This window comes from Cyprinus carpio, unplaced genomic scaffold (genome assembly GCF_018340385.1).
Source record: "Cyprinus carpio isolate SPL01 unplaced genomic scaffold, ASM1834038v1 S000006497, whole genome shotgun sequence".
In the NCBI taxonomy this organism is placed as follows: Eukaryota; Metazoa; Chordata; class Actinopteri; order Cypriniformes; family Cyprinidae; genus Cyprinus; species Cyprinus carpio.
Genome location: NW_024879169.1, coordinates 362338 through 375701, shown reverse-complemented (window position 1 = coordinate 375701; position 13364 = coordinate 362338). Strand labels below are relative to the sequence as shown.

The 13364-nt window shown below is 35.8% G+C and overlaps 1 protein-coding gene across 4 annotated transcripts in view; it reads right to left on the bottom strand.

Moving 5' to 3' along the window:
• Positions 1–3934: 3934 nt before the first annotated feature.
• The window catches only part of LOC109074846 (integrin alpha-X-like), a 98175-nt gene continuing 88745 nt past the window's right edge, over positions 3935–13364 (bottom strand). For 3 of the 4 annotated variants that reach the window (XM_042754347.1, XM_042754350.1, XM_042754351.1), the window contains 10 exons: positions 11663–11764; positions 11007–11086; positions 8296–8382; positions 8086–8146; positions 7418–7519; positions 6656–6724; positions 6456–6563; positions 6230–6328; positions 5905–6015; positions 3935–4173 (listed from right to left, as the gene is read on the bottom strand). In XM_042754347.1, coding sequence (XP_042610281.1) covers positions 4084–4173; positions 5905–6015; positions 6230–6328; positions 6456–6563; positions 6656–6724; positions 7418–7519; positions 8086–8146; positions 8296–8382; positions 11007–11086; positions 11663–11764 — 909 coding nt within the window. In that variant the 3' untranslated portion in view covers positions 3935–4083. The remainder of the gene's footprint in view (positions 4174–5904; positions 6016–6229; positions 6329–6455; positions 6564–6655; positions 6725–7417; positions 7520–8085; positions 8147–8295; positions 8383–11006; positions 11087–11662; positions 11765–13364) is intronic. The other variant, XM_042754348.1, reaches the window with a different exon arrangement.

The following is a 13364-nucleotide window of genomic DNA, read 5'->3' as shown; positions in this document are numbered from 1 at the left end:
ATTTATATTATAGTAGCACTTTGAAGAAATAAACTTGAAGAAATAAGCAGCTTTATTGAGTGTCTGTGCCCATGACACAAAAAGGGATTTACAAAAATCACATTTACTTTTATACCAGACACTTTTATTCGAAGTGACTTACAGTGCTCTTATTACAGGGACCCCTATCCCCCTGCAGCAACCTGGAGAAAAGAGCCTTGCTCTAGGACACAACCAGTGGTGATGACTGCAGAGATCGAACCAGCAACTTTCTTCTTACCAGCTCAGTGCTTTAGCTCACTACACCACAAAAGTAATGGAGCTATATCAGAAAATAACATGTAATTGTAAACACATGAAATGAAATTTGGCAAGAAATGGATTGCTGACAATGTGCAATGTAAAACGTTTTACTCTGTGTAAATGTTTTACAGGTAGTCGTGCTCATGGAGAGCAGGCACACAGATGTATGGAGCAGACACAGCAGCAGTCAGATTGTCACACACATGTTCAAGTAGTGTGGATCAGGGGCATCATCATGGTCTTCCTCATCCTCTCTTTGCACTCATGTAAGGACAGCCTCACATGAGTGCAAAGCCCTTTCCCATCCATGATCAGATTCAGTCTGACTGCAGCAATGAGAGATATGATGGACAGCAGACAGGTGGACGCGGTGGTCAGCTGCTTCAACAGAATAAAGCTGCAGAACTGGAACGGCTGTGTTGCGGTAGGATGTGGGTTCACTGCCAGTAAATACATAATTGTTAGAAAAGTTTGAATAAAGCTTGGTTTCATGTGTTGTCGACTTTGTTGTTGATTTTCATGGTTACGTTTATTCATTATTTTACTCATATTCATGTTTCCCGTTGTTGTCAGTAAATAACATATAATTGTTTCAACTTGTGCATTAATTACTTGACTGAAAATTGAGATGTATTCACTTTTGCTGCATTTGTCTAGTGTGTATTCATGCATAGCAATGGCATATGACAAAAATTGTTATTCTGTCATTATATTTTATATGTAAGTAGTATTGAAATCCTGTAGATGAGCCTGTTGGCCAGCTGTCCTCATGCACAAGAACATGGTCAACTAGTGCTGTGTATTTTATCAGGAATAAATGTCCTTTGACCCTGTCCACTTCATTTTTCTTTTCCTCTCTTTTTCTTCTTTGTCTCCCAGTAGTAGGATTCATTTTCCAAATCACATCACCTATGCTGCTATTTATATCATCCCGAGATTCTGACTGGTGTGTCATCAGTTTTGTTAATTAATGTTCACTCATGGATAAATGTGTGCTATTTGAGTTCATATTGTGATTCTTGAGGTAATTGTATTGTGTGTTTGTGTTTTCTGGATGAGAAAACCTGTGCAAAATGAGAGAACTTTTGTGTAGATTTTTGGAGAAAACACTGAACAAACTGGAATGTGTGCGAAAACAGGTAAAATGTGTTAAATATTTTGAGAAATGTGTCTGTTTCAAAAACTGAATGAATAGTTTAGAAAATTGGGCCACATTAATCAGTTATGTGTTAGCAATCGAGAAAAAAAACTGTATTCAAACAATAAAATAAAAGAAGGAATTACTCACTGCTCTTGACTGAACCATTTTTGCAGCTTTAACTTCAACAAAAAAAAGTTTGTCATGAATGCATTCAATGAAGAATATGCAGTGATTATTTTTGCATTTGATCATCCAATTAGTTTTTCTTGAATTTTTTTGTTGTCTCGGATTTACTTCAGATATTACACAATAGCCCAGAAAGACATGAATAAGATTTTCTACTGATATTTTATAAATCAATTACATTTTCTACTTATTTTCCTATTACTAATAAATTTATACAAATAATTTCAGTGAATTGATTGGTAATTGTTTTACCATCATGCTCTTGTAGTTCCCCACATTCATGTAAGTGTTTTTATGCTTTTTGGACATAATAAATAGAACTATTTTATAAAACGTAAAAAATGTCCCCATGTTTCATATATCACTGAAAATGAGACTCTGCTTTAATGTGGCGCATAGTCAGGATAATTATTGGTTCAAGTGTGTTGCAGTTTTATTCCATTTCCAAGGCTATACATTCATTGTAGTTCAGACAATATCACACTTACAATGTTAAATGTAACATGGTATCCAGGTAAAATGTATTATATGTGTTGTACTGTTTAATCTACCTAGAATTTGACTTACCATCAGCATCATCTAAATTATTTAGCAAAATTTCCATGATTAGTTCAACTTGCTAACTGTAAATTACCTTTACACATAACAGCTGTGGTCGTAATTCATTCTGGCAGTTTCAGTGTTTATCCTTAATTTTCACCTTTTGTGGAATCAAATATTCACAGTTCAAGTTACCTTCTCTTATTTAAATGGAGCCACACACATTCAGAAAATTCACATATAATCAGAAATTATTTCACTTTATGTATTACACTTACAAAATACAAATACACATGTATTTTTGTTCAGATGCATTTATGTTCCACATGTCTATAGTATGTGGATGTTATTTATAAGCATTGCTGAACTAAAATACACCTACTCCTTAACAATTCTGGTAATAATTAACCAGAATCAATTTGTTCAATTTATTCACTTCAGTTGATACAGGGATCATGAACTAACAATAAACAACATTTTACAGCATTTATTAATCCAGGTTGTTGTTAATTATCAATATATTATTGTTCATTGTTTACTCATGCCCATTCAGATTTTTCTAAACTCTTAACACAGCAACACACCTACATCACACAATTAGCCAAATAGTACATTATCTGGTCAAAACCACATTTTGTTAAATAAATACAAACTCTATATTTCAAAATGCTGATTACCTTTTTCTACATACACTAACTCTATCAAAACACAGCAAACCTGACTCAAAATTGAGTCATTGGGTCAAACAATTAGCACGACTTTTCTATCCAACAGGAACATATAGTCAATCATAACGGAGTGACTGTTAAAATGCTAACGGTTGATGGCACTACAAAAACTGCATTACTTGTCATGTTTCACTTCTACCTGCATATGGACAATATATACATCCATTGTCTTTTGTAATTTAGTTACCTTAAACTGAAACCTAATTTACATTTTTTTTAATGTGTTCATTCTTGGCAACATACTGTCTAAAACTGAATGAGTCATTACTTTATAGAATGTACAACAGAAAAAATAGGGTCCCCTATGGAGAAATTCAATTGGAACCTTGATTTTAAATTGCTTTCCAGTGGGTGGGGGTTAGATGTGGATGGCGCTTGATGCCAGTGATCAACAAAAAATCCAACATACATGGCCTTTGGTTACTATGCAAGCTTGTTTCTATTACATAATAAAAAAGTGAAAACTTAATTGTGACCTTTCTATCTCACAATTTGGACTTCTGTTCTTGGAATTGTGAATTTACATCTTGCAAATCAGACTTTATCAAAAAAGATGTGAGATAAAAAAAAGCACAGTTACCCTTTACCCTTTATATTCCATGGCAGAAATAAGCTTTCATAGGTTTCACATGTGAAAGGGGGAAGATGTACAGTCCAACACACATTCTTACTCTTATTCTTATATTATTATTATTATATTTGAATACATTTGAGCTGCTGTTGTTGCAGAAGTAGAGGCTTTACACTATATTTAACGTTTGAAACATTAGGACTTCATTTCTGTCATGCTGTGTGTAAGCATTTGTAAAAAAAAAAAAAAAAAAAAAGATAAGAAAGATCCATGATTTTGGTATGGGGTAAACTTGTGTGAAAAGAAAATTTAAGAAACGTGTTAATTGACTGAATATTGTGTAAAAACAATATGAAGTGTGTTAACAGAGAACAGACCAATATTGTGCTGATTGTGTGTAGAGTTGAAAATGTGATGACAGATTAGACAAAGGGATGTTAGCAATTGAAAAAAAAAAACTGTAATGTACCAACACATCAGAACTGGTTGATCTCGCATAAAACTTACATATTCTTTATTATTCTATATTAGTTTTTTTGCTTTTTGTAAATGGGGGAAAAAGTGAACTACAGGGTTGATTTCTCTTCATTCATCTGTCCAGGTTGTCCTGCTGTAGTTTGGTCACTGCTGTAGGCCTACTGGACTGTAGTCAAATCAGCTTCACCAGCAGATGGTGACACTGGGTTGTCTTGGTCATCAGTAGAAGTTGCTTTGAAAAAGCCCTTCTGGAAAATCCAACAGTGCAAATAAAAAGAAAAAACAATCAATGAATAATAGTAAATGAACAACAACAGATCCACAGGACAAAAAATGCCAGTAGTTTAAGATGAAGTGTGTACTTTCTATGGCACAAAATAGAATTGTAAAAACAAGAAAATACTTAAAACAGGTTTCCTAGATCACCAACTTCACACCAGTGGAAGAGACCGTGTTGCTGTCTTGAGCTGGTCGGGATGTTTAAATAATTTTTGCAGTGCCATAAAGACATTGTTTACAACAGGGGTAGTAAGCCAACCCTGCTCCTGGGGGGCTACTAACCCTAAACAAACATAATTGAACTAGCTAATCAATGTGTTCAGGATTATCTGAAAAGAACAAATGTGTGGAGCAGGGTTGGAATTGAAGTCTGCTGTAAGGAAGCACTCCAAAAACAGAGTAGGCTACCCCCGTTTTATACTCTCTTCAGGGTAATGAATCTTACACCAGGGTTCTTCAACTCCAGTGAACATGATGAAAGTAGGTAAGTGTCCAGGGTGAGTACTCAGATAAGACCTTGTTTATTAGGCATAGACATATGGCATAGACGAGACCAGACGAAAAGAGGACTATGGGAAATGGAGTCTGGGGTGAACAGGTGATAAGACCTCTGGTGGTGAGCGGGAGGAACAGCAGGGTCCGGACATATGACAAAACCAAACCCCCCACCCCCAACCCCCCCTCAAAGGAGCAGATTCCAGATGCTCTAAAAACAAAACAGGGCGGTGGAAAAGTTCAGTGATGGTCTTAAGCACTTAAATGATAACAGTTCATTGTTTCTGGAGGTACTAGTTAGCTTAGCAGATGAGCTGGGTGAAGACTGGAACAGCCAATAGGATGAAAGTAGGTAAGTGTCTAGGGTGAGTATTCGGATAACTCCTTGTGTCTTAGGCATAGACGAGACCAGACGAAGAGTGTGTGTTTGGTATTGGCTTTTGTAGAGAGGTGCTGATGAAGGTGTAGGTGTGGTGATCATGGAGTGTGAACTGGTGTGAGCCAGAGAAGACTATCTGTTTGTTAAGTCGTGACGTAAGAAATGCTGTTTCCAGGTCCAAGCCTCAACTCGTTTCACTTTAGAATACTATCTCAACAGCTGTTTGTGAGAACAGTTTTTTTCAAATGTACGGTGTACGCTACAGTCTCTGTGCTCACAGTGTCCCAAACACAAATAATTGTTTATATTTATTTATTTACATTTATATTTTCATTGTCTGGCTATCTGGGGATTTTGGTATGGAGTTAAGGGTTAAGATGATATTTTTTTCTGGTAGTATTATATCACATTGTGAGTGTATAGTAGCACTGTTTGTTGTTTTCTTCTGGCATCTGATTCTAGGCATTCTAGACCCAGAAGCAGTGATAAGTGACATCAGACTTTACAAGCGTATAGAAAATGGAGTCTGGGGTGAACAGGTGATATGACCTCTGGTGGCGAGAGGGAGGAACAGCAGGGACTGGACACGTGACATATATAATATGCAAGTAATTCTAGCCACCATAATTTTGGGTATGTTTGATTTGGGTCAGAGATCCAGCAATCCACAATCTAAGCAGGATTGCTGGAGCAGGATTCAACTGGAGTTGAAGAGCTTTGTCTTAAAGTTTTGAAAATGAATACTAAATTTTAGGATCAAAAAATGACACATCAACTTCAACACAACAGCTGTCAGTTGTACATATTATGTGTTATGAACACTGACTTTATACAGCAGCACAAAGATGATCGTCATAGCGATGAGTCCAAAAATGACCGACAGTGAGGCAATAAGTACTGCGAGAGCCTGAGACGGGACCTCCAACTCTGTCACAATCTGCAGAACACAGAGATACAGAGCAGATAAAAACTGACTCCCACAAGGTCAAACATGCCTTCCAAAGGTCCCTTTTCAGTGGAAAGATTTGGGTGTGTACATTTTACACACCCAAATCAAAAATTACAATGTCATCAATGCTCATCCAATCAGATTTTAGAATCAGAACATTACTTTTTATAATCAGTGTTAGTAGAATGTTTTATTTTCTTACAGAGAGCTGTTGAGAGTCATCAGAGGGATACTGGATGTACCTCTCAGTGTCAAATGAGAGAAACGCCCAGCTGATGATCCTAACCTGCAAACCAGATCCCTGAAAAACAAAATTAGAAGTCAATGAGAGTTACCTTGCATATCAAAATGTCAAAAGCTACTTTGGGGACTATAAGAAAATTAGGTTAGTACCAATGCATTTGATATATCATAATACAATATTTTACCTGCTTGTCTGAACTGATATTCCTAGTAAACCCGAATCTGATTGGTTGATCAGTCAACAGCGGGATAGAGCAAACAATGAGATGACACATAGAAGCACTGCAATGCTGCTAAAGAGAAAGATACAACTGTAGTTACTTTAGCACAAAAACTCTGACAGTTGAGTCAAGGTCTTAAAGATAAGAAAAAAAGCTAATCTCACATGTGTCAGAATGGAGATTTTGCCATTTGTGGAGGAAACTTGGTTTTCACAAGTCGTACTGGTTCCATTCTAGCTCACACAAAAAGGGGAAAATGGCAGTGAGTCTTTCACAACAAACATACAATTATATTTTTCTTTCAGTATGACTTTCAAAGACTCATTCAGTTCAGATAGCATTTTTTCCACTTGAAACCAAATTTGGGTTCTTTTAGAATTAAATGGCCAAAGGGAAGTTTAAAAAAAGTCTATCAGGGGAAGTCGAGGATTTCATCAGGAAGGCATCTGCTACTTGATGTTTGTGAGGCTTTGTTTCCTGTCCCCTGACGGTTTCAAATAACATCTTGTGATTTTTGTAGCTGGTCATGATGGTATGGTGAAGGTTAAAACCAAGTTACCCTACGTTTGAGCAATACTGAGCTTTTCAAAATTTTTATTTCAATGGATATCTTTTGAAGTTAAAGAATATATAAATTTTTAAGATCCTTGTTTTAATACGAACACTATGTATAAATATAGTAGGTCATGATTTGCTATTGTTTGGGATGCACAAGGACACATTAGTGTTCACACTCCAAATTAGATGAATTAATCACTGTATGCATCCCTGACCACCTCTGAAGGTATTCTGAGTGTATGGAATCGCAATGCGTTTATAAGATGCAAATTTAATGCTGTGCACTTGTGATCAGATCACTTGAGACAGTTTTTGATACCAGGTGCAAACTGACGAAAATGCCTGTTAATGGCTTGTCACAAACTCACTGTTTCAGGAACAGACACACTCAATGAGAATCCTAAAGCCATCTTCACTGGAAACAAAAAGGAAACATTCACAGGTACAGGCAGTTTTCCAATGTTCTCCACCTAGTTTTATTTTTTGAGGATAAAGAAAGTAAAATGTTATCAATTATTAAAAGACGGGAACTGGATTTATGATAAAAAAAAATATAATAATAATAAAATAAAAAATAGAGTCAATATGAAACAACTTTTTTTTTTTTTTTTTTTTTTTTGACAGTCTGACATATTTTGCATAGTGAAACATGAAAAGAAATTGACATGAATTTATCTGAGAGTGAATGTAACCAGAGCCACATCGTTAATTAGACTTTGTTTTAAGATGTTGTATGTACCTGATAGGGTGAGAGCAGCACCCTATCAGGTACATACAACATCTTAAAACAAAGTCTAAATAACGATGTGGCTCTGGTTAACATGATTTTCTCTGCCTGTGTGGCCTGGTAAAACAGAGAGTATAAAGAGGAAACAGAAAAACTATTCCTTAGGTAGAGCAGCTTATTACTTTTGGATGAAAGATTACAAAGACAAGAATTTGGAATAATGTAGACTGATGAATAATGCACAATGAGAATAAACATTTTATGTTTCACGTTTTAAAAAAACATATATTGTGTAATTAATGTTTTTACCATATACACATGCTCAAGTTGTGCACTGTTAGGATATTCAACAAACCGAGTTGATCCTCCACTGAAACATCAAATAAGTGAAATTATTAAGAATATGCACACTAAACCAAAACTAAGTAACTACACAACTGGAAAATGTTAACTAGGAATCACTTGCTCCACAAACTGTACAGTAAACACTCATAGTGAAAAATTAAATCTGACACTTACTCATTTAGCACAACATTAACAGGAAGTTTAACTACCACAGATGTAGTTGCACAATTATCTTGGGTTGTGTTATTGTTCTCATTCTTACTGTGATGGGCAGAAAAATCTCAGGTTAGTAGTGAAGAAACACCCAAATGAAGCATAATTTTTATTTAGGTAATTAATGGTGAAATGTGTAAAACTTTTAAATCTGTGCGTGTCTGTATGTATATATGTATATATGTTGTTTCATCTCATAAATAATCATAACAACAATTCTCAAACATTAAAAAACTTAATTATTTGTGGTTATAATTTATGAATATGATTCATGATTGAACACAATAAATCCACTTAATTTATAATGGATTATGGCCTGGTTTCACAGTCAGGGTTAAAACTAAACTAGGATTAGGCCATAGTTCAATTAGGAAAATTTTTATAAATGTGCCTTAGAAGAAAAAAAAAAAAACTTTACTGGTGTCCATCTTGAGACAAAACAAAGGTACTGATATATTTTAAGATCAGTCAGTGCAAGTTTCTTTCAGCTGAAACAGCTCAGATTTACATTTTAGACAAGGACTAATCCTAAACCATCTCTGTGAAACCAGGGGTATAAGTCTCATATCTTGACATTATTGATCTGTACAGTATCTTACTATCTTACTGATATTACAATAAATACAGTTAAAATCAAAATTGCCATATTACACATTCATCTGATCAGATATCTGATCTTATGGCTGTTTAAGAAAAAAAAGTATTATTATTATTATTATTATTATTATTGTTGTTGTTGTTGTTATTTTTTATATGAAAAATATTTTTATATTATATATTTTTTTCTAAACATATTTTTATATTATATAGTTTTTATTTATTTTTTTGTCTTTGTCTGCCTTATGTAAAGTAACAAGCTAACAATGGCAAGATATGAGACTTATAATACATTATAACTATAGGAAATATACTTTGTAATTTAAGTGGATGCATTGTATTCATTGTGTACAAACCCGATTCCAAAAAAGTTGGGACACTGTACAAATTGTGAATAAAAACAGAATGCAATGATGTGGAAGTTTCAAATTTCAATATTTTATTCAGAATACAACATAGATGACATATCAAATGTTTAAACTGAGAAAATGTATCATTTAAAGGAAAAAAATAAGTTGATTTTAAATTTCATGGCATCAACACATCTCAAAAAAAGTTGGGACAAGGCCATGTTTACCAATGTGTGGCCATCCCCTCTTCTTTTTATAATAGTCTGCAAACGTCTGGGGACTGAGGAGGCAAGTTGCTCAAGTTTAGTAATAGGAATGTTGTCCCATTCTTGTCTAATACAGGCTTCTAGTTGCTCAACTGTCTTAGGTCTTCTTTGGCGCATCTTCCTCTTTATGATGCGGCAAATGTTTTCTATGGGTGAAAGATCTGGACTGCAGACTGGCCATTTCAGTACCCGGATCTTTCTTCTACGCAGCCATGATGTTGTACCAGTATGTGGTCTGGCATTGTCAGGTTGGAAAATGCAAGGTCTTCTCTGAAAGAGACGACGTCTGGATGGGAGCATATGTTGTTCTAGAACTTGGATATACCTTTCAGCATTGATGGTGCCTTTCCAGATGTGTAAGCTGCCCATGCCACACCCACTCATGCAACCCCATACCATCAGAGATGCAGGCTTCTGAACTGAGTGCTGATAACAACTTGGGTTGTAAAATAACACCAAATTCCAGATGAAATGGCGTCCCAGTTTTCCAAAAATAACTTCAAATTTTGATTTGTCTGACCACAGAACAGTTTTCCACTTTGCCACAGTCTGTTTTAAATTAGCCTTGGCCCAGAGAAAACGCCTGCGCTTCTGGATCATGTTTAGATATGGCTTTTTTTTTTTGACTCATAGAGTTTTAGCCGGCAACGGCGGATGGCATGGTGGATTGTTTTCACCGACAATGTTTGCTGGAAGTATACCTGAACCCATGTTGTGATTTCCATTACAGTAGCATTCCTGTATGTGATGCAGTGCTGTCTAAGGGCTCCTTTCTGATATTGCTGCACTATTTTTCACCGTAGCATTGGGGGAATTGGTGATCCTCTGCCCATCTTGACTTCTGAGAGACACTGCCACTCTGAGAGGCTCTTTTTATACCCAATCATGTTGCCAGTTGACCTAATAGGTTGCAAATTGGTCCTCCAGCTGTTCCTTGTATGTACATTTAACTTTTCCGGCCTCTTATTGCTACCTGTCCCAACTTTTTTGGAATGTGTAGCTCTCATGAAATCCAAAATGAGCCAATATTTGGCATGACATTTCAAAATGTCTCACTTTCAACATTTGATATGTTATCTATATTCTATTGTGAATAAAATATAAATGTATGAGATTTGTAAATTATTCCATTCCTTTTTAACTCACAAATTGTACAGTGTCCCAACTTTTTGGAATTGGGTTTGTATTAGAAATCATCATAATCTTAAAAGCTATAACCACAAATATTAAATATTATAATGCATTAAAACTGTTGTTATGATTACTCATGAAATTATACGTTTTTTTTTTTATAATAAATTATGCATTCATTATAATGCCTTAAGAATACTCTTATAATGTATTATAAATACGGGCTTCATAGAAAGTTTTATCCAATTTTTTTCAATCAAATTCCTGTAGTGCAGAAAAACTGCATTTCACCTTTAGAGTTTCACACATTAGAGTTTGTCTTTCTGACCTTGTGACTGATGCATTGACAATCAGGCGCTCATTCACAGCAAAGGATGTAAACATCATGAATGACATCAATAGTGTGGTTTAGAAGAAAAAAAAAAGACAGCCAGTAAGCTAGTTATAGCACAATTGACAGATGTATTTACATATAAGCTGCACCTGAACGAAATATTATAATATTGAATAACACTGAATGATTATTTTGTGTGAAAATTGAACGATAGTTTGTCACTTTGGCAGTACCCTCAAAGCGACTTTGTACCTTATGAATAATAATAATAATAATAATAATAATAATAATAATAATAATAATAATAATAATAATGAGTAAATGACCATTTCAGGATTTTCATTTTTGGGTGAACTACCCTTTGAGGGTACATACTGCTACTATAAGGGACTATTTACTTTTGCGAGTAGGTTAAGTACAAAGTTGTCCCTAAAATGGTACTGGCCCAGTGACAGGCTGTTGTACCCCATAAAGTTACAATTTTTGTAACCTACAATTTTTGAGTATAACCTTTTTCCAAGCAATAGTAAAAGCAATGTTTAGCAGTTATCAGGTGTTGCGATGTAATCTGAGAATTACACCACAATAGACATAGTAAAAGGTTAATGGTGGCTTCAGTGTTGATGAAGCTCTTCTGGAGGTTTACCAACCTTTGTTCTCTGGCGGAAAACTGTTGCCCCAAGCTTGCATGCTGTGCGTGTAACGTTTGAGAGCTCTATGTGGCTGGACTCACACCGAACCTGTACACTAGACTAAATGACAAGAACAAGGTTTCAATTATGGCACTGGAGCTTTTTTTCTATTATGCATGTTAGCAGAACATGGACTGGCCATCTGTCCAGGGTCTTTCCCTGCCTTGGCCCAAAAGGCTGGAACACACACCTGGAGCAGTGTGCAGTCATTTTCACCCGGGGAGTTAGTGTGGAAGAGAGCTCTTCATTCACTACCTCCTGCTGGTATTGAGAATCATACCTGCAACCTTTGGGTTGCAAGTCTGACTCCCTAACCATTATGCCTCACAGTCCAAAACAAGCTGTATGGATTAATGTATGTACGTTACCAGATTGGAATCGAATCAATTAGATATATCTCATATCTAGATATCTTAAGAGAAGTAGATGAAACCTGACAGTGAAACCAGAGCCTGAAAAGAGATGAAAGAGATCCCTACCACAAACAATTTAGTGATTGAGAGAATTCTCTGCATTTTTGCAAAAAAAAAAAAAAAAAAAAAAAAAAATTGGCTAATTCGTGACTGCTTGAATAACTGTGAAATACAGTTGAAATTATTTGAGGTTTTGTATTAATCTTCATCTTAATCATTTATCTTTGAATGGAGTACTATCATTCTGCTTTCTGCATAATGCAGAGTACAGTGGCAAGAACAAATTTGTGACAGCTTTGAAAATATCTGGATTTCTGCATTGATTACTGATAAAATGTGGTCTGATCTTAATTTAACTCACAGTTACAGACAAACTCAGCCTGACTAAACTAATAACAAGTACATAGAGTGATCATCTTGTTGCATCATACCTTTCTAAAAGCTTGAAGTCATGAACTGCTGTCCTGACATTTTCGTGTAAAATGTCTTGATACACTTTTGAAATATTTGTTCATTGAATGACTGCAAACTATCCAGGACCTGAAAAAGGCACCACTAAACCATGATGCTTCTTCCACCATGCTTCATGGTTGGGATGAGAATTTGGTGTTCAGTGGCGTTTTGAGCATTTTTCCCAAAAAGTTAAACTTTTGTATCACCTGTCCACAGCACATTTTCCCAAAAGGCATTGTTCAGATGGTCTTGGGCAAAAATGAGTCATTCTTGTGCACATTCTTGTGCTGTTCTTTCATGAACACAAATATACAATTACAATGGCAGTTTGTAATTTTCTGGAGGTCCTTTGCTGTAATCCTTGTTTTTTTTATACCTCTTTCAGAATTCTCTGATGTATTCTTAGAGTGATCTTTGCAGGATACCCACTCCTAGGGCGAGAGGCAATAGTCCAGAGTTTTTGTTGACAGGGTATCTCAACATGGATTCATGCACACCCAGGTCATTAGCAATGTATTGCCTTTCCCAGCTTTGTCTATCACTGTAATGTGTTTTTAAGGTACTGTGAAAGCTTTTGGGATTGAGCCACTGACGTACCCATGGCGGGGCAGCATGGTGGAACACAGGGACTCAGCCAGAGGCCTGTGACAGCCTGGCCTGTGATGGCAGAGGGTGGAGTCTGGGTCTGAAGTGTAACATTTACTTGATTCCTCCGTCTGTCGGCCAGACACAGCCAGAGATGGCCCTCCTGGACCACTAACGTGGACATCGCATGTCTCAGGGACTTTGCGGTC